The sequence below is a fragment of the Sorex fumeus genome, unplaced genomic scaffold (genome assembly GCF_029834395.1).
Source record: "Sorex fumeus unplaced genomic scaffold, SorFum_2.1 ptg000155l, whole genome shotgun sequence".
Taxonomy (NCBI): Eukaryota; Metazoa; Chordata; class Mammalia; order Eulipotyphla; family Soricidae; genus Sorex; species Sorex fumeus.
This window is the reverse complement of record NW_026606212.1, coordinates 2,846,433-2,863,198: the sequence shown is the minus strand read 5'-3', so window position 1 is coordinate 2,863,198 and position 16,766 is coordinate 2,846,433. Positions and strand designations below refer to the sequence as shown.

The window sequence follows — 16,766 nt, the reverse complement described above, 5'->3', positions numbered from 1 at the left end:
CCAGGGAAAGGCCACTCGGCAGGGCACTGTTGTCTGAAGGGGCCTGGGGGCTGGATGGTGAGGGATGACCTAGACTGGCGTCCCTCAGTGGCCAGTTCAGGAGAAAGTGCAGAGCAGCATTCTCCCGGCACTGAGTGCCGGCAGGGACCACACTGGACAGGTCAGCCCGCAGGTTCTAAGAAGGCCGAGGAATAGCAGCCCAGACTCCCACATCTGGGATGGGGAGGATGTCTGCATCATTTTGAGGATTGGCAGCACTGTGAAGCTAAGATGGGTAGTTTTTTCTTTCTCCATTTGGAAGCATAAACCAATGCCATTGTAACTTTGGAGGTGAAAAACGGATGCAAGCGAATGCTGTAGCCCCTCATAGCTTACGAAGGGTTGCACTTAGACAAAACTCATGGAATACTGAACTTAAAGAATTGTGCATTTGGGGCCGGAGTGAGAGTACAGTGGGTAGGGCGTTTGCCCTGCACATGACTGACCCTGGTTCAATCCCCGGCATCCCATATGGTCCCCTGAGCACCGCCAGGAGTAATTCCTGAGTGCATGAGCCAGGAGGAACCCCTGTGAATCACCGGATGTGACCCAAAAAGCGAAAAAAAAAACCCAAAAAACTAACAGGGGCCAGAGAGAGAACAGCATGCGTGTGCTTGCCTTGCACATGACCAACTAGGACCAGTTGGGAACCTGGCACCCATATGGTCCCCTGAGTTCCCCAGGAGTGATTCCTGAATACAGAACCGGGAATAATCCCTGAGCATTGCTGGGTGTGGTTCTCCCCCACAAAAAAATTAAGTTGTTTATGAATGGACAAATCAGTAGGTGTGTAATAAAGCAAAATTGGCAAAATATGAACAGTAGGACCAGGGAGATAAGTTAGTACCGTGGGTAAGGTGTTTGCCTTGCACGTGGCCAACCTAGTTTGATCTCCAGACCCTATGTTTGGTCCAAACTCTGCCAGGAGTGATTCCTAAGAACCGAGCCAGAAGTAAGTAAGCCCTGAGCACCACTTGGTGTAGCCAGAAAAATATTAAAGAATATACCGTGAAATGGGGGCTGTTAGCAGCGAACATGTCTGGCTTGTGCCACATTGTGGGTTCGAGCCTCAACACTCCACAGCCCCCTGAGTAATGCTGGAGTGGCCCTGATGGCCCCTGAGCTCTGCTGGGCCTAGGTGCTTCCCACAGAAGGGTTTTCTGCCAACAGTCAGACTGACAGGAGCCCTGGGAAGGTTGTTTTCCGGTGTGTGTTTCTGTGCCGGCAGGTGGGGCTGTGTGCATGGCCTGTGACTTGTCATCAAGTCTCTGGCCAGCCTTTGAAGAGAGTGGTGGTCGGGGGCCTGAGCTGCAGAGAGGTGGCCGGCCAGCTGGCCCAGTAGCTCAGGGGTCACGGTCACCCCTCCAGGCATCACCTGGCCTTCAGCTCCTCGAGGGTCTGTTTCTACACCTGCCGTGGGCATGAGTGTGCCTTGAGACCCGCCGGAGGCGTGGCTGGCAGGGTTAGCGCCTTGCAGGAGGCCTGGGGAACCGCTCCGGGCAGTGAAGCGTGGCCAATGGCTAGTGGCTCTGCTCTCTGTGCCGTAGGGAACTTCCTGTGGACCACGGACATGGCGGCCTGCGTGAAGGAGCTGGTCTTCCACCTGCTGGCCGAGCTCCTGCGCACAGTGCATGCCCTGGAGCAGCGGAAGCACCCCGCCGGCCTGTCGTCCTCCATCGCCCTGCAGCTGAACCCCTGCCTGGCCATGCTCATGGCCCTGCAGTCGGAGCTGCACAAGCTGTACGACGAGGAGACGCAGAGCTGGCTGTCAGGCGGCGCCGCCGCCCCCGACCAGGGCAGGTTCTCCGTGTATTTCCACGCCCTCATGGAGGGCTGCCTGTCGGTCGCCGAGGTCACCTTGCCCACCAACATGAGCGTCACGGCCAGCGGGGTGACCTCCACCACCGCCCCGAACCTCAGCGACTCGTCTTCCTCCTCGTCGTCCTCCCCGGGACAGACGCCGCAGAGCCCCAGCCTCCTGTCCAAGAGGAAGAAGGTGAAGATGAAGCGGGAGAAGGCCTCCTCCTCCGGGAAGCGCCAGTCCTCCCGCTCCGTGGACTCGGACCCCGTGCTCAGCATCGGGGGCAGCAAGCCCGAGGACATGCTGTGGTTCCACCGCGCGCTGACCTTGCTCATCATTCTCAGGCACCTCACGAGAAAGGACCCGCAGGGGCTGGGCGTCACCAGCGACGCCATCGCCGACGCCTGCCAGGCGCTGGTGGGCCCCACGGCGCACAGCCGCTTGCTGGTCATCTCGGGGATCCCCACGCACCTGGACGAGGCCGTCGTGAGAGGCGCCATCCGCAAGGCCTGCAGCGCCCACGGCGGCGTGTTCAAGGACGAGATCTACATCCCCTTACAGGATGAAGACCCCAAGAAGCCGAGAGACAAGGCCGAGGGCGGTGAGGGCAAAGGAGAGCCGGAGAAGGCCCTGGGCTTCGCCAGCACCGACAGCTTGGAGGTCAGCACGTCCAGCAGCCTGGCCCCCGCCATGAGCGTCAGCGCGTCGGCCTCCACCAGCCAGGCGTCCATCTGCAGCTCCCAGGGCATCTCGCAGACGGTCAGCGACCTCTCTGTGGACCCGCTGCCTGCCGGCCTCGAGCTGCCCGTGCCCGCCGGCCTGCTGGAGCCCCACGTGATCTCCAGCCAGGAGAGCCTGGACGTCTCCCTGTGCAGCACCGGCAGCCTGGGCAGCCTGGGCAGCCTGGGGGAGCCGCTGGACAATGCGGAGATGGCCTCCGTGTCGGACATGGGCTCCATGTACACGGTCACGTCTCTGGACAACCAGCCCCTCGCCACACGCCCCATCAAAGGCTTCGCCGTCGTGGAGGTAACTTTGCGCCTCAGCGGTTGGCTCTAGACCTTCTGAGTTTGATAGCTGGGACACGCAGGGGCCCCTGGAGGCAGCACCTGGAAACAGTGGCTTAGTGTGTTCGTTATGTATGTAAATGCATTTTTTTAAAAGTTTCGGAGCCATCTCGGCGGTGCTCAGGCCCTCCTCCCGCTGTGCCCGGCAGCCCTGCCCGGCCCAGGATGGCGCACAGAGCCCGTGCTGCCCACCAGCCCTGGTCATCTCTAAGAGGTGGCGGGTCTCCCTCAGTGCAGTGCCCTGGGGTGAGGCGGAGGTGTTTGAGGGGCTGGCCCTTCCTGACGGACAGGCTTTCAAAAATCCATTCCCGGACAGCAGGTAAGGTGCTTGCATGCAGCCAACCCGGGCCCAACCCTCGGCGCCCTACATGGTCTCCATGGACCTCCAGGAGTGAGCCCTGAGCACAGCCAGGTGTGACCCCAAGTCCGTTCCAGGGCCTGAGCGATAGTACAATGAGTGAGGCAGTTGCTCTGCATGCAGCCGAGCCAGGTTTGATCCCCAGCTCCAGTAGGAGTGACCCCTCAGCTTAAGCCAGGAGTAAGCCCTGAGCATAGGCAGGTATGGTTAAAAAAAAATAATAGTTTAAAAATAAAAGTACATTCTAGGGCTGGAGAAATAATACAGGGTTGAGGCATTTGCCTTGCCTGCGGCCGACCTTTGTTCATTCCCTTGTGGCACCTGGTCCCCCCAGCCCAGAGCTGGCAGCAACCTCCTGAGTCTAGAGTCGGGAGCAGTCTCTGAGCACTGCTAGGTGTCGCCTTGGGTAGCTGTGAGTGTCACACTGAGCCTCCCTGTTCCAGGGGAACCTGTGTTTCAGGTGGGTTCCCATTTCCACTTCGACGTCCTTCTGTTATTTTCTTTTTGGGTCTCGCCTGGCAATGCTCCAGGGCTACTCCTGGCTCTGCACTCAGGAATCACTCCTGGTGGTACTTGGGGGACCATATGGGATGCAGGGGCTCGAACTCGGGTCAACTGCATGCAAGGCAAATGCCCTAACTGCTGTACTATCACTCCAGCCCCAAGGTCCCTCTTTATTGATCCTTGTTTAGAACCCCCTTCATTGGGGCTGGGGGTGATAGTACAGTGGATCAGGCACTTCCTTGCACATGACCCATCCAGGTTAAATCCCCAGCATCCAATATGGTCCACCAGCCCCTAGCAGGAGTGATCCGTGAGCAGAAATCCAGGAGTAAGCCCTGAGCACTGCTGAGTGTATGCTCCCCCCACACACACACACACACACACATGCGCACGAGAAACCCTATATCCTGTGCCAAGGCACCCTTGTATACTGGGGTCGTTGCAATCACAGAGAATGATTCTGGGGAGAGGATCCTCGACCTTGCCTCTCAGGGAGCTCTGAGAGAAGCACACAGGGACCACGTGTCCAGGTCCTGGTCTCAGTCGCTTCTTTTCTGGTCTCAGCCTCTTTCCTGGCCTCTTGCCACCTGTAACATTTCTCCACGGGCCACCGTTGGCAAACCAGAGAAATTCCCGGAAGATCACTCACCCGTGATGCTAGCCACTCCTGAGGGCATGGCGGCACTGTCGCACAAGCCCGACCCTGCTCTCAGCCTTCCCGTTCCTCTGCTCCCACAGATAAGATCCCGAGCCAAAATCGAGAAAATTCGAGCAAGTTTGTTCAACAACAATGACTTGATTGGCTTGTCAAGTCTGGATGGCGAAGATGAGCTGATGGAAATGTCGACGGAGGAGATTCTCACGGTGTCCGTGGTGAACCAGAGCTTGTTCGACACACAGGGCAGCCCGGGCCTGGAGGACTATTTCAATGATAAGTCCATTAAAGGTCAGTCACAGAGGGTTGGTTGGTTTGTTTTTTTTAATAGACTGCTGTTGTGTTTTACAGTTTTAAGGTTTTTTTTTTTTGGGGGGGGACACTGTGAAAACTGTTCCCCACAGCTTCCAGCCTTTTTGGCATCAACACTCAGGAGGGGCTCTGGAGGCGCTGGTGTGGGCATGGAGTGAAGCTGCCGCCCAGGGAGGTAGTGGGAACCGCGGCCAGGGAGGGTCGCTGCCTGTGCTCGCTGCCTCTTCAGTAACGAGGCTGGGCCTGCTGGCTCTGGCTCCAACCGACGAGCCAGGCCCCAGGGATGCTTGTCTGTTGTCCTATGAAGCTAGAAGGTCCCAGGTGCATTGCAGATAGACAGCTAATGCTGCACTCCTGGGACAGACTGGATCACACCCAGTGGTGCTCAGGGGTTCTTCCTGGCTTGTGCACTCAGGAATCACTCCTGGCGGTGCTCGGGGGACCATATGGGATGCTGGGAATTGAACCTGGGTCGGCCGCGTGCATGTCAAATGCCCTACCCGCTGTACTATCGCTCCAGCCCCAGCTTGCACTTTTTCCTCGGGGATTGGAGTTGGTCTAAGGCCATACCTGGCAGTGGTCAGGGATCACACCTGGAGGGCCCGGGGGTCCCATGGGATGCCGGGGATGGAACAGGGGTTGGCCATGTCAAGGGAAGCGCCTCCCCCGTACTGTCTCTCCTGCCCCAGCTGGTACTTGAAACTGAAAACACTTGCTAGTGCTCTGGCGCTCTGCTCCTCTGCAATGCCCGTCCCAGCACTGTTAAGGACAGGCGTCATGCCGACGCCTCAGGTGCAGCCTCAGCCCAGTGCACCTTTATGTCTTGCTCCCGGAGGGGTCAGGGTGAGAGCCGCACTCTCCCACCCCAACAGCCTGTTTCAGTACAGACCTAGATGGGAACAGATACCAAAGAGCAGCCTGACCCCGGAGTGACACTCCAAGGGACTGCATGGTCCCCTTAGAGCAGAGAAAGCTGTGTCACCGAGGTGCGTGCCCCAAAGGGCGAACCAGGCTTTCACAGACAGCTCGTCAGTTTGGTTCCCCAGCACCCCAGGTAGCGACCCCCAAGGAGAGAGCCCAGGGTGATCCCTGTGCACCCCCTGGTATGACCCATAACCAGAGTCGACTCTGATGACACAGGGTCATCGCCGCAAACGCCCAGTCTCTCACTGGCTTCTGTCCAATAAACACAGTGCTTGGGCTTCTGCTGCTGGCTGGCGCTCAGCTGAATTGTTTTGCCCTGACCCTGTGCCCACCGTAACAGGTGACAAGCTGGTGCCAGGAGCCAGAGAGGTGCTGACGGAGATATTTAAGAGCTGTGCCCATTCGGAGCAGACGCTGAGCCTGACCCCAGCGAAGCCCATCAAGGTCTCAGACATTTACCTCAGCAAAGAGCAGATCAACTCGCAGACGCCGGGCAACCTCCTCCACCTCTTCTTCACCAACGTCCGGCCTCCCAAGAAGGTGCTGGAGGACCAGCTCACGCAGGTAGGTGCCCCGCGCCTCTGCCCGCGCGCCCCAGGGCTGGGCCCGCGCTGAGCCCTGGCTGCCCGGCCTGCAGATCCTGAGGAAGTACGGCGTGCCGAAGCCCAAGTTCGACAAGAGCAAGTACAGCAAGGCCGGGAAGGAGCAGCACCCCGTGAAGGTGGTGAGCACCAAGCGGCCCCTCAGCAAGCCGCCCGCCAAGGACAAGGCCGCGCTCAACAGCGTCAGGTGGGCGCCTCCGGGGGTCCCGGGCCTGCGGACGCCTCGTGGCTCTGCTCGCTGTGAAGGTTCTCTGAGGCCTCGGTAGCTACAGGACACAAGTACCGGACCCCAGGGGCTGGGAGCGAGCTTGTTTCCACCTGAGTCTCACCCAGCAGTGCTCTGGGGCGCCCCCAGCTCTGTACTCAGGACCACTCCTGGCGGCACTCAGGGACCGAGAGTGCTGGGGAGGAAACCCAGCAGCTGCGCACAGAGCACTGCCTCAGACCTTCTCCCGGCCCTGAGCAGGGGAGAGCTTTATAGCGCTTCTTCTGTTTTTGAGTGATGTCTTTTTCACAGTAGTGTAAATGTTTATGTTTTTAGTGCATTGCCACTTTCCTTGGGGCCAGAGAGAGAGTACGGGAGTAAGGCACTTTCTTTGCATACAGGTGACCCCTGTTCAATCCCCAGCATCCCAGATGGCCGCCTAATATGACCGGGAGTGATCCCTGAGCACAGAACCAGGAGTGGGCCCTGAGCTCCCCCAGTTGTGGCCTCAAATAGACATTCAAAGAAACAAGCCTTTTCACTTATCAGAGCAAACGTGGTCTTGGGCTGAGGGATTTTACAGGACGGAAGGCACGTTCCTTCCACGTGGCTGCAGTGGCTGCATCCCTGGTTCAGATCCCTGGTGCCACACACAGGCCCCCAAGTGCCAGGGGTCACTCCTGAGCACAGAGCCAAGAACAGTGCCTGAGCACAGCGGGCAGGAGGGGGCACAAAAATTAAAACAATAAATTTTGCCAACCGGGATTCCCAGTCCTCTGTGAACCAAAGCCAGAGGTGGCGTGTGGTGGGTGTGAGTGGGACGGGCGGGTGACACCGGCACTCTCACTCTGTCACTCACTCTGCAGCAGGACAGCCTTGAGCGAGAAGAAGCCGACCGTGAAGCCAAAGTCCCCGGAAAAGAGCAAGCCAGATGAGAAGGACCCCGAAAAGTCACCCACCAAGAAACAGGAAGGTCAGTGAACCCAGCGCCTGAGCCGGCGGCCGCGGGGCCAGGATAGGCAGCAGCATGCCCTGGCCTGCTGGCCGTTGGCACAGGAGCTGTCTGATGACCCTGGGCTCAAGGTGTCAGGGGAGCCGCTCCAGAGAAATGCCCACAACAGTGGAAGATCTGGAAGCTCTTCCGGAAGGCACCGACCGGGCCTCTCCCTAGAGGAAAGACCAGGGAGGCCTCCTCGGGGCTGGGGCTCACTCAGAGTCTGGTGAGGGTCTGGAAATGGCGGGTGGCAGGAAGACTGGGGGACCGTGAGAAAGGAGACGTGGGGTGAAGAGTCCCGCGGGTCAGAGGGAGGTGGGGCGGCCTGCGGACCCCGTCCCAACCCACAAGTCACACTGAGCACTTGGCCGTCAGTGCCCGAGGAGAAGTACCTGACCCTGGAAGGATTTCACAAGTTCGTCATTGATCGCGCCAAGCAGGACATCCGCAGCGTCTGGAGGGCCATCCTGTCCTGCGGTTACGACCTGCACTTCGAGAGGTGAGCGACTGTCCCCAGCTGCCTTCCTGGGCATGCTCTCTGCCCCTAGTTCTCCAAGTCTCGGCATTGCAGGTGGGGGGTGAGTGGGGTTTTGACGCCCTGGGGAGCAAAGCCCGCTTAGAGACCTGTGCACGTGCACAGACTGGGCCAGTGACCTGACATGGGGAGGGCACTTGCCTTGCACTGACCCAGCTGTGATCCCCAGCATTGCATATGGTCCCCCGAGCCCCACCAGGCATGATCCCTGAACTCAGCAAAAGTAAAATTGAGTAGGGGAAGGGACAGATGGGCTTCCCCGGTGGTGCTCAGGGTTGCTGGTAAATGAACCCGGGTGGGCCATGTGCAAGGCAAACGCCCCACCCGCTGTGCTACTGCTCCAGCCCCTCCCCGAGTTTTTTTTGAAGGAAAGAAATCAGTAACTTTGTGGGGGTTGTTTGAGGAGTGGATTCAGTTCCTGTGCCCTCCAGGCCTGCACACTGTCTGGCTTGCAGCCTCTGGCAGGCCCCACAGCGAGCAGGCCCCGGTGGGGAGGCTGGCCGGCCTGCCTGCCCCCCTGGACGCCCGCTCATTCGGTCTCCCCAGGTGCGCCTGCATCGACGTGCGCCACGCCCACAAGGCCTCCCGGAAGTGGAGTCTGGAGATGGACGTGGCGCTCGTGCAGTACATCAACCGGCTGTGCCGCCACCTGGCCATCACCCCGGCCCGGCTCCACCCCCACGAGGTGTACCTGGACCCCGCCGACGCCAATGACCCCCGCGTCGCCTGTCTCCTGAGTATGTGGCCCCACGGGTGTGCCTGGGTGGCCGTGCGCGGGGCCAGGTCTGACGCCCGTGCCCTGCAGGCGTGCCCATCGAGAGCCTGCGCCTGCGCTTCGCCCTGCTGCAGTCGCTCAACACCACCCTGGAGACCTTCTTCCTGCCGCTGGTGGAGCTGCGCCAGACGCCCGTGTACACGCACAGCATCGCGGCCCTGCTGAAGGAGGCCAAAGGTCAGCACGGGGAGGCAGAGGGCCAGTCAGAGAGGGCCTGGCACATGCAGGGTCCACTAGAGGCCGTGCAGAGGGAGGCGCTGCCCTCACCGGCAGCCAACCTGAAAACCCCGGGTGTCGCTTGGGAGCCTCTGAGCCCCGCGTTGGCCCACCCCCCAGAATAAATGAAATTCCGAGTCCCTAGCCTGGGCCCAGCTTCTGGGCAGCCTCCACCTTCTCCCTGCCAGGGTCGTGCAGCCCCTGCGGCCACACGGCCTCCAGAACAGCCCCCCTGGGCTCCGGGAAGCACAGACGGAAAGAGCGTTCACACTGCGCAGCGCCCCGCCTACAGTCGCATGGGTCCAGGCCGCCAAATCACACGGGGTCTCCGGAGCCTTTCACTCCCGAGTACTGCCGGATGTGGCAGAAAACAGAAACACGCTCTCCTCTGCAGCTGTCCCTTTATAATAGGCACACATGAGGCTGGATAGCACAGTGGATAGGGTGCGTGCCTTGCACACAGCTGACCTGGCTTTGATTCCTGGCACCACCTACGGTTCCCTAAGCAGAGCCAGGAGTGATCCTGAGCATAGAGCCAGGAATAAGCCCTGAGTACCGTTGGGTGTGACACTAAAACCAAAACAATAATAATAATAATGTAGCACAGTAGCACGGTGCTCCCATTGTTCATTGATTTGCTCGAGCGGGCCCAGTGACGTCTCCATCGTAGCACAGCGGTAGGGCATTTGCCTTGCGCACAGCTGGCCCAGCCGAGCCGGGTTCAATTCCTCCACCCCCTCGGAGAGCCCGGCAAGCTACCGAGAGTATCTCGCCCACACGGCAAAGCCTGGCAAGCTGCCCGTGACGTATTCAATATGCCAAACACAGTAATAATAATAATAACAACTTGTCACTGTTTCTGTTCTGTCACTGTCCTCCTGTTGTTCATCGATTTGCTCAAGCAGGCCCAGTAACATTGTGAGACTTGTTACTGTGTTTGGCATATTGAATACATCATGGGTAGCTTGCCAGGCTTTGCCGTGCCGGCGAGATACTCTCGATAGCTTGCCGGGTTCTCCGAGAGGGGTGGAGGAATCAATAATAGTAATAATAATAGCCGCACATTGGGCCGAGAGAGAGCTCAGTGGCTGAGCACATGTTCTGCATACAGGAGGCCTGGGTTTGACCCCCAGCACCACATGGTCTCTGGAGCAACCCCAAGAATAACCCCCAGAACCACCAGGCATGTCCCCCAAAACAAAATAAGTGAAAAATAATGGACATCCACATAGGGCTGGGGAGATGTGCCCCCTTAATGGCGTGCCTGACCCCTGTTCTGTTCCCGGCCCATGCTGTCTGGAACACCACGGGGAATAGCCCTGAAGACCTCCAAACACTGCAGGGTGTCCCGGGTGGTCTCTGGCACCACAGGTCAGGACAGCGGCGCATCGCTGGTCCCCTCGGACACCTCACGGGAGCCTTTCCCATAGCCTCATTGGTGCCAGAGACCAGGAGAGTCCCTCCTTGCCTGGTGCTCGGGCAGTATCTGTAGACGCAGCTGAGTCCAGATGAGTGCCAGCCTCTGTGTTGGCCAGTTGCCATTGGGTCTCGCACCCCCGCCCCAGCCCAGGCTGTGAAGGGCTTCCCTCCAGAGCCCGGGGGTGAGGGGGGACGCGTGCCTTCATGGCGGGGTGTCTGGGAAGGAAGGGGACCCGCCTTGAGCCTCTCCCCATTTCTCTCTACAGGGCTGATCTTTTACGACACGAAGGTGACCGTCATGAACAGGGTGCTGAACGCCACGGTGCAGAGGACGGCCGACCACGCCGCCCCCGAGATCACGCTGGACCCCCTGGAGATTGTGGGAGGTGAGGCGGGCTGTGGGGCCAGAGAGCTGCACCCTGGTCGGCACTCACTCCCTGGAAGTGCGGAGGCGGCTTGGCAGCTCCTCCCGGTGGAGCCCCAGTCGTTTGGCTCTGCCGTGCCCAGCGCAGCTGCCACCCGCAGGGTCGCCCCGTGAGGAGAGGAAGACAGCCTCGACTGGGAGTGGGGCCGGGCGGGCGGGGGGCGGAAGGCGGCCCCCAGTGAGGTGTGGTCAGCTCCCTCCTCTCTTCCAGGGGAGATCAGAGCATCCGAAAACTCCTACTTCTGCCAGGCGGCCAGGCAGCTGGCCTGCGTGCCATCCTCTCAGCTCTGTGTCAAGCTGGCAAGCGGCGGCGACCCCACGTACGCCTTCAACATCCGCTTCACTGGGGAGGAAGTGCATGGCACCAGTAAGTGGCCCGGCGGGGCGGGTGTCGCCAAGCCGGCCCTCCTTTGTCACCCCTGCCCACCCCTCCCCCATCGGCTTTCATAAAGCAGATACTGAGCGGGGGGCGGGGGCCAGGCCGGGGCTGCGCCCCGGGGAGCCCAATGCCAGGACAGCAGGGGCGATGGCGAGCACTGTGAGCCGCAGCTGTGAGGTTGGCCGAGGTTCCCCGGTCAGGGCAGCGCCGCCGACACCCCCTCTGCCCGCAGGCGGCTCCTTCCGCCACTTCCTGTGGCAGGTGTGCAAAGAACTGCAGAGCTCCTCGCTGTCGCTGCTCCTGCTGTGCCCCAGCTCAGCCGTCAACAAGAACAAGGTGAGCCGGGCCCCCCGTGCTGCCTGGGGCCTTTCCAGGCCCCGCGGCCCCCCTCATCCCTGCGCCGTTTCCAGGGCAAGTACATCCTGACCCCCAGCCCCATCACCTACGGGGAGGAGCAGCTGCTGCACTTCCTGGGGCAGCTGCTGGGCATCGCCATCCGCGCAGACGTCCCGCTGCCCCTGGACCTCCTGCCCTCCTTCTGGAAGACGCTGGTGGGCGAACCCCTGGACCCCGACCAGGACCTGCAGGAAGCAGACATCCTCACCTACAATTACGTCAAGAAGTTCGAGAGCGTAAGTGAAAGCACGTCCCCGGGAGCAGTGCCCGCCGGAAGCCCTTTGTGCCCTCTTGGGCCTGGGCACAGCAGAGAATCCACGCTCCTGGGGTGCCTGACCAGGATCTCCCGAAGGACAGTCCGAGGCTGCTCTCCGGCAACAGGGGCCCCTTGCAGACTGGGCCCATCTGAGCCACCTGCTGTCCCACACCTGTAGTTTTAGTCCATAAGAAAACAGGGGGAGCTGCCACCAGCCACAGAGGACCTTGTGCCGAGGACCGCCCGGGCCTCGCTGTAAGAGCATGGCTGCCCGCGAGCTCTCTCCAGCCCATTCCAGGGCCTCAGGGAGCACTGGACGGGATCACGGAGAAGGACCAGGGATGGCGCTCCTCTTCCTCCCTCTCCTGTGGTGGCACACACAGAAACCAGACCCCACAGTTTCCAGTCCTGCTCCTAGACGAGACTGCCACTGGGGAGCGGCCAGGCCTGGGTGCTTCTGAGCAGAAGGGACAGCGGCAAGATCAACAACTGGGGGCCAGCAGTGCCCGGGCAGACAGGGCAGCCTGAGTTTCTGTGAAAAGGGGCTGGGCAGGGCCACGGAGGATTCTGGGAAACTGGAACTGCAGTGCGGTGGCTGCAGGATGGCCACTGTCAAGAAGTGACCGACTCCAGGCAGATGCCTGCAGCCTCCCTGCGGAGGGAGGAGAAGGGGACCCTGCGGTGTCCCCCACAGCCAGCTGCACCCCACAGGGGGCACTCTCACTCCACTGCCCGGTGTGGGTCCATCTCCTCCCCAGTCAGCTCGGACTGGTGGCGGGCAGCTGGCGCCCACTGCAAACAGCTCCGTGTTGTGCGTGCCTGAGGTCGCCTGCCAGCGCAGTCAATGCCACATCCTCCCTGTCATCTTCTGGGGCCCCGGGAGTGTGGGAGCGGCCGGGCTGAGCTCCATCCGCCTGTACCCGCAGATCAGCGACGAGAGTGAGCTGGAGGCCCTGTGCGCCGAGATCGCCTCGCAACACCTGGCCTCCGAGAGCCCCGACGGCCCGGGCAGGCCCTGCTGCAGATTCACATACCCAGCCATGACCGGGGAGGAGGTGGAGCTGTGCAGCCGCGGCCGCCACATCCCCGTGGCGTGAGTGCTCAGCGGGCGGAGGCGGGGGGGGGGGGGCAGTGAGGGCGGGTCCGGGGCAGGAGGTGCCGAGGACTCGGGACCGTGGGTGCCCGAGGGATGGGGGGCCCCGACCCCCCAGCGGCCCCATCAGCCTCCCCGGCCTTCCCCGGCAGCTGGGAGAACAAGGACGTGTACGCGGCGGCCATCCGGAGCCTGCGGCTGCGGGAGCTGCAGAACGTGGAGTGCGTGACGGCCGTGCGCGCGGGGCTGGGCTCCGTCATCCCGCTGCAGCTGCTCACCACACTCAGCCCGCTGGAGATGGAGCTGCGCGCCTGCGGCCTCCCCTACGTCAACCTCGAGTTCCTGAAGGTGCGCCCCGGGACCCTGCCGCAGGGGCTGGGGGGCCCACAGGTGCCTGTGGGGCCCCGGTCCTGGGCTCACCTCCGGGCCTCCTCCCCCAGGCCCACACCATGTACCAGGTGGGGCTCATGGAGACGGACCAGCACATCGAGTTCTTCTGGGGCGCCCTGGAGATGTTCACCCAGGAGGAGCTGTGCAAGTTCATCAAGTTCGCCTGCAATCAGGAGCGCATCCCGTTCACCTGCCCCTGCAAAGACGGGGGCCCCGACACCGCCCATGTGCCCCCATACCCCATGAAGATCGCGCCTCCAGATGGCACAGCAGGTAGCCTCCTTCCCGGGACGGGCTCCCGGAGGTGACCCAGGGACCCTCCCCTGAGATGGGGCTGGGCCCTGCCCGCGGGAGGGAGGGGCAAGGCCCTGTGAGTGGGGGGACAAGGGGCGCCCCGAGTTCCCTCTCCTGATGTTGGAAAACATGAGGAATCCAGAGACATTGGCGTCTTCCAACTTCCAGATGCAGAGAAACAGTCCAGTCCATAAATTCAAGCACGTAGGCGGGGAGAGACTGGGCGTTGCCTGCGTGTGGCCGCGCCAGCCTGTCTGTGCCGATTCTGGGTCTGTCCTAGCGGCAGGTTCTGGCTGCCCTTGTCTCTGCCCACCCAGATGAGCTCACCCCCTCCTTCCCGGAAGAGCCCTAGGCGCCGGGCCCCACTCCCCACACACACACACTGGCCCTTGTGCCCTGCAGGCTCCCCGGACTCGCGCTACATCCGCGTGGAGACGTGCATGTTCATGGTCAAGCTCCCGCAGTACTCCTCCCTGGAGACCATGCTGGAGAAGCTCCGCTGCGCCATCCACTACCGCGAAGACCCCCTGAGTGGCTGAGGGGAGGGCACCCCAGAGTCACTTGTCACCGAGGTACCACTCCACCGGCTGGGGAAGCCGCCAGCGCGGGCACGTCCCTCCGGGCCCCGCGTGAGGAGTCGGCAACATCCTGCTTTTCCGAACTCTCACCCGCTTCCGGGTCTCCTGGAAGCCCACCTTCGTGTTTGTACGTTTCGTGACGGGTTGGTTCTTTTGCTGTCTGTGGTATGTTTTGTAGGCTAGTGTAGTTCCCAGGCAGTTTGTGTCTCATTTGACCTTCCTGGACACTGTCTCTCACGGCCACTGGATTCTGACCCCACCAGGATCCAGTCACAGAACCACTGAGCAGGAAGGCAGGGGTGGTGGCAAGATGCCTTGGCCACAGCGCGTGTCCCGTTTGCCTCCAGCGGGCTCCTGCTGCAGGCCCGAACCATTGGGCCAGACACGCACGGGGAGCTTTGCGTGTCATCGCTGCCTCGAGAACCTCGTTGGTGGTCCGGGTTTCTCAGAGAAGCCCGCGGTGGATCATTCCCTAGCCTCTTCCGCAAACCCTCGGCTCTGCCGTCTCTCGGGGTTTCCCTCCAATGCTCCGTGGGAGCAGAGAACCAAAGGGCACGTTCCCGACCTGATCTGACCCGGGCTGAGCCCGTGCCAGCTGCAGGAGGGAGGAGGGCATCCGGCGGAGGAGGGGTGCGGCTGGGGTAGGGGCTGTTCCGGCACAGAACGGACGACCCAGACGCGGCCTGTCTCCTGTGCCTTGGGGACATGAGGGATGAAGACAGGCAAAGGCCTTTGAACAGAGCTGTTGTGGTGCTCTGCTCGGTCGGGGTCTGCTTCAGTGACTGAGACTTTCAAGTCCAAGGGGATGGCAGGGGAGAAAGGGCAGGGAGGGCTGGTCCTGCTGGCTAAAGCTGCCCAGCACCCCCCCACACCCCGTTGCCCTGTGCACATGCGCACCAGGGCTGAGCGCCAGGTTCGCCCACTGCATCTGTGCCCCAGTAGGTCTCAGTCCGTCTGATGGTACTTGGCCCCCGAGCAGCGTGTGCCCCTCTGTGGACACTGTCGTTTGGGCCTCGCCAGCTCTCACCAGGTCATCACTGTATTTACTGTATGATATTGTGAATATTGACGTGTGAGTGGCGCTGTCCCAAGGCTCGGCGTGCGCGTGTGCAGGAGGGTGAGGCCTCGTGGCCCTGCCCAGCCCTTGGCCCCCTGGGAAGCTGTGGAGCGTAGTCACAGCCATCGGCATCCACCTCCTCCCCGTTCCTCTTAGGAAGTGCAGGAAGGACCATGAGGCAAAGCTGACCTCGGGGATAATGTTTCTGGTGGCATCAGCAGCGTCTGATGCAGGGACCACCGTGGGGGAAGCCCCCCGCAAGCATTTTCCTGCTTGGAGAATCCGCTCAGTGGTCTGCTGCCTGGGGCGTGCCAGGCCGGAGCCCTGACCACAAGGATCCTCATTCTGTTTCTGCAGAAGGAAAGAGCCTCTGGATTTGCTAATGGGTTCGGGTCTTTTTAACTCCTCAGCCCCATGCCCCCATCCCATCCCCTAATGGACTGGGAGTGCTGCCAGCCCCTCCCAGGAAGGGGGAGTCCCGTGGGGAAGGTGTCTGCTGCTAACGGGACGCCCAGGCAGCCCAGCCACGTCCGGACAGAGCGAAACCGTGGCCCTAAACATGTGTGCTGTAAAGTTACTTGATGTATATTTATTATAATTATTTATGGTTGCATCTAACAGACTTTTCATCCAATTCGATGCTATTTACACCACTGCTGTGTAAAGGAGGCTCACTTACAGAAACAATGTGGCACCAATAAATAACCTTCATCTAATTTTGATCTGCCGTAAGCCTGTGCATCTACTCACGCTGAGGCAATTATCATTTTGCACTTGACATACTTAGCTCCCTGTGCTTATAAATTACCCACCTCCCCTCCCACCTCTCACGGATGATTTGCATATGAAAGGATAAGGTTGTTGAGGGGCCAGAGACATAATAGAGGATTAAGGCGCTCACCTTGCATGTAGCCGACCTTGGTTTGATCCCCAGTGCCAAAGTTCCCTAAGACAAAAATGAAGACTGGAGAGTCTGATGGGCAAGGACAAACTTTTGGCGAACCAGAGCAGAGGGGCCGAGTGCAAACACCGTCAGGGGGGGCACTGGCCCTGCATCCAGGTTCCATCCCCAGTGCCCCAGACGGCCCAGGAGTAATGACTGAGCGCAGAACCAGGAGTACCCTGAGCACTGCTGGGTGTGGCCCCCAAAAATAGACAAACCCCAATTCAGTGTAGATGCAAATTAAAGGAAGGATGGAGTTGGAAGACTCACTTTTCGGGATGGGGTAAGTCTAGTGGGAAGGGCGTTTGCTTACACAGCTGACCAGGTTTGATCCCCAGAACCACGGACAGTCTCCGAGCCAAGAGAAAAAAGGAAACGCTGAACATGGCTGGGTGGATTCCAAAGTCAAAGAAATAAATTTTTTTGAGTGGTGGAGGCTCCACCCTGCAGTGCTCAGGGCTTATTCCTGGCACAGCTCGGGGAACCCTAGGTGATGCTGGGGATCAAACCCGGGTCAGCTGCGTGCCAAGTAAGCACCCTTCCTGCTGTA

General features: G+C 60.6%; 1 protein-coding gene across 7 annotated transcripts in view; it reads left to right on the top strand.

Annotated features, from left to right (window-relative positions):
• Window positions 1-15,998, top strand: part of HECTD4 (HECT domain E3 ubiquitin protein ligase 4) — a 157,077-nt gene extending 141,079 nt beyond the window's left edge. For 6 of the 7 annotated variants that reach the window (XM_056107122.1, XM_056107118.1, XM_056107121.1 and 3 more), the window contains exons 61-76: window positions 1,587-2,869; window positions 4,508-4,715; window positions 6,001-6,224; window positions 6,298-6,449; window positions 7,334-7,440; window positions 7,837-7,960; window positions 8,543-8,733; window positions 8,802-8,948; window positions 10,673-10,792; window positions 11,042-11,197; window positions 11,442-11,545; window positions 11,620-11,841; window positions 12,788-12,954; window positions 13,107-13,302; window positions 13,395-13,617; window positions 14,041-15,998. In XM_056107122.1, the coding sequence (XP_055963097.1) occupies window positions 1,587-2,869; window positions 4,508-4,715; window positions 6,001-6,224; window positions 6,298-6,449; window positions 7,334-7,440; window positions 7,837-7,960; window positions 8,543-8,733; window positions 8,802-8,948; window positions 10,673-10,792; window positions 11,042-11,197; window positions 11,442-11,545; window positions 11,620-11,841; window positions 12,788-12,954; window positions 13,107-13,302; window positions 13,395-13,617; window positions 14,041-14,177 (3,761 nt within the window). In that variant the 3' untranslated portion in view covers window positions 14,178-15,998. The remainder of the gene's footprint in view (window positions 1-1,586; window positions 2,870-4,507; window positions 4,716-6,000; window positions 6,225-6,297; window positions 6,450-7,333; window positions 7,441-7,836; window positions 7,961-8,542; window positions 8,734-8,801; window positions 8,949-10,672; window positions 10,793-11,041; window positions 11,198-11,441; window positions 11,546-11,619; window positions 11,842-12,787; window positions 12,955-13,106; window positions 13,303-13,394; window positions 13,618-14,040) is intronic. The other variant, XM_056107117.1, reaches the window with a different exon arrangement.
• The last annotated feature ends 768 nt before the right edge of the window (window positions 15,999-16,766 follow it).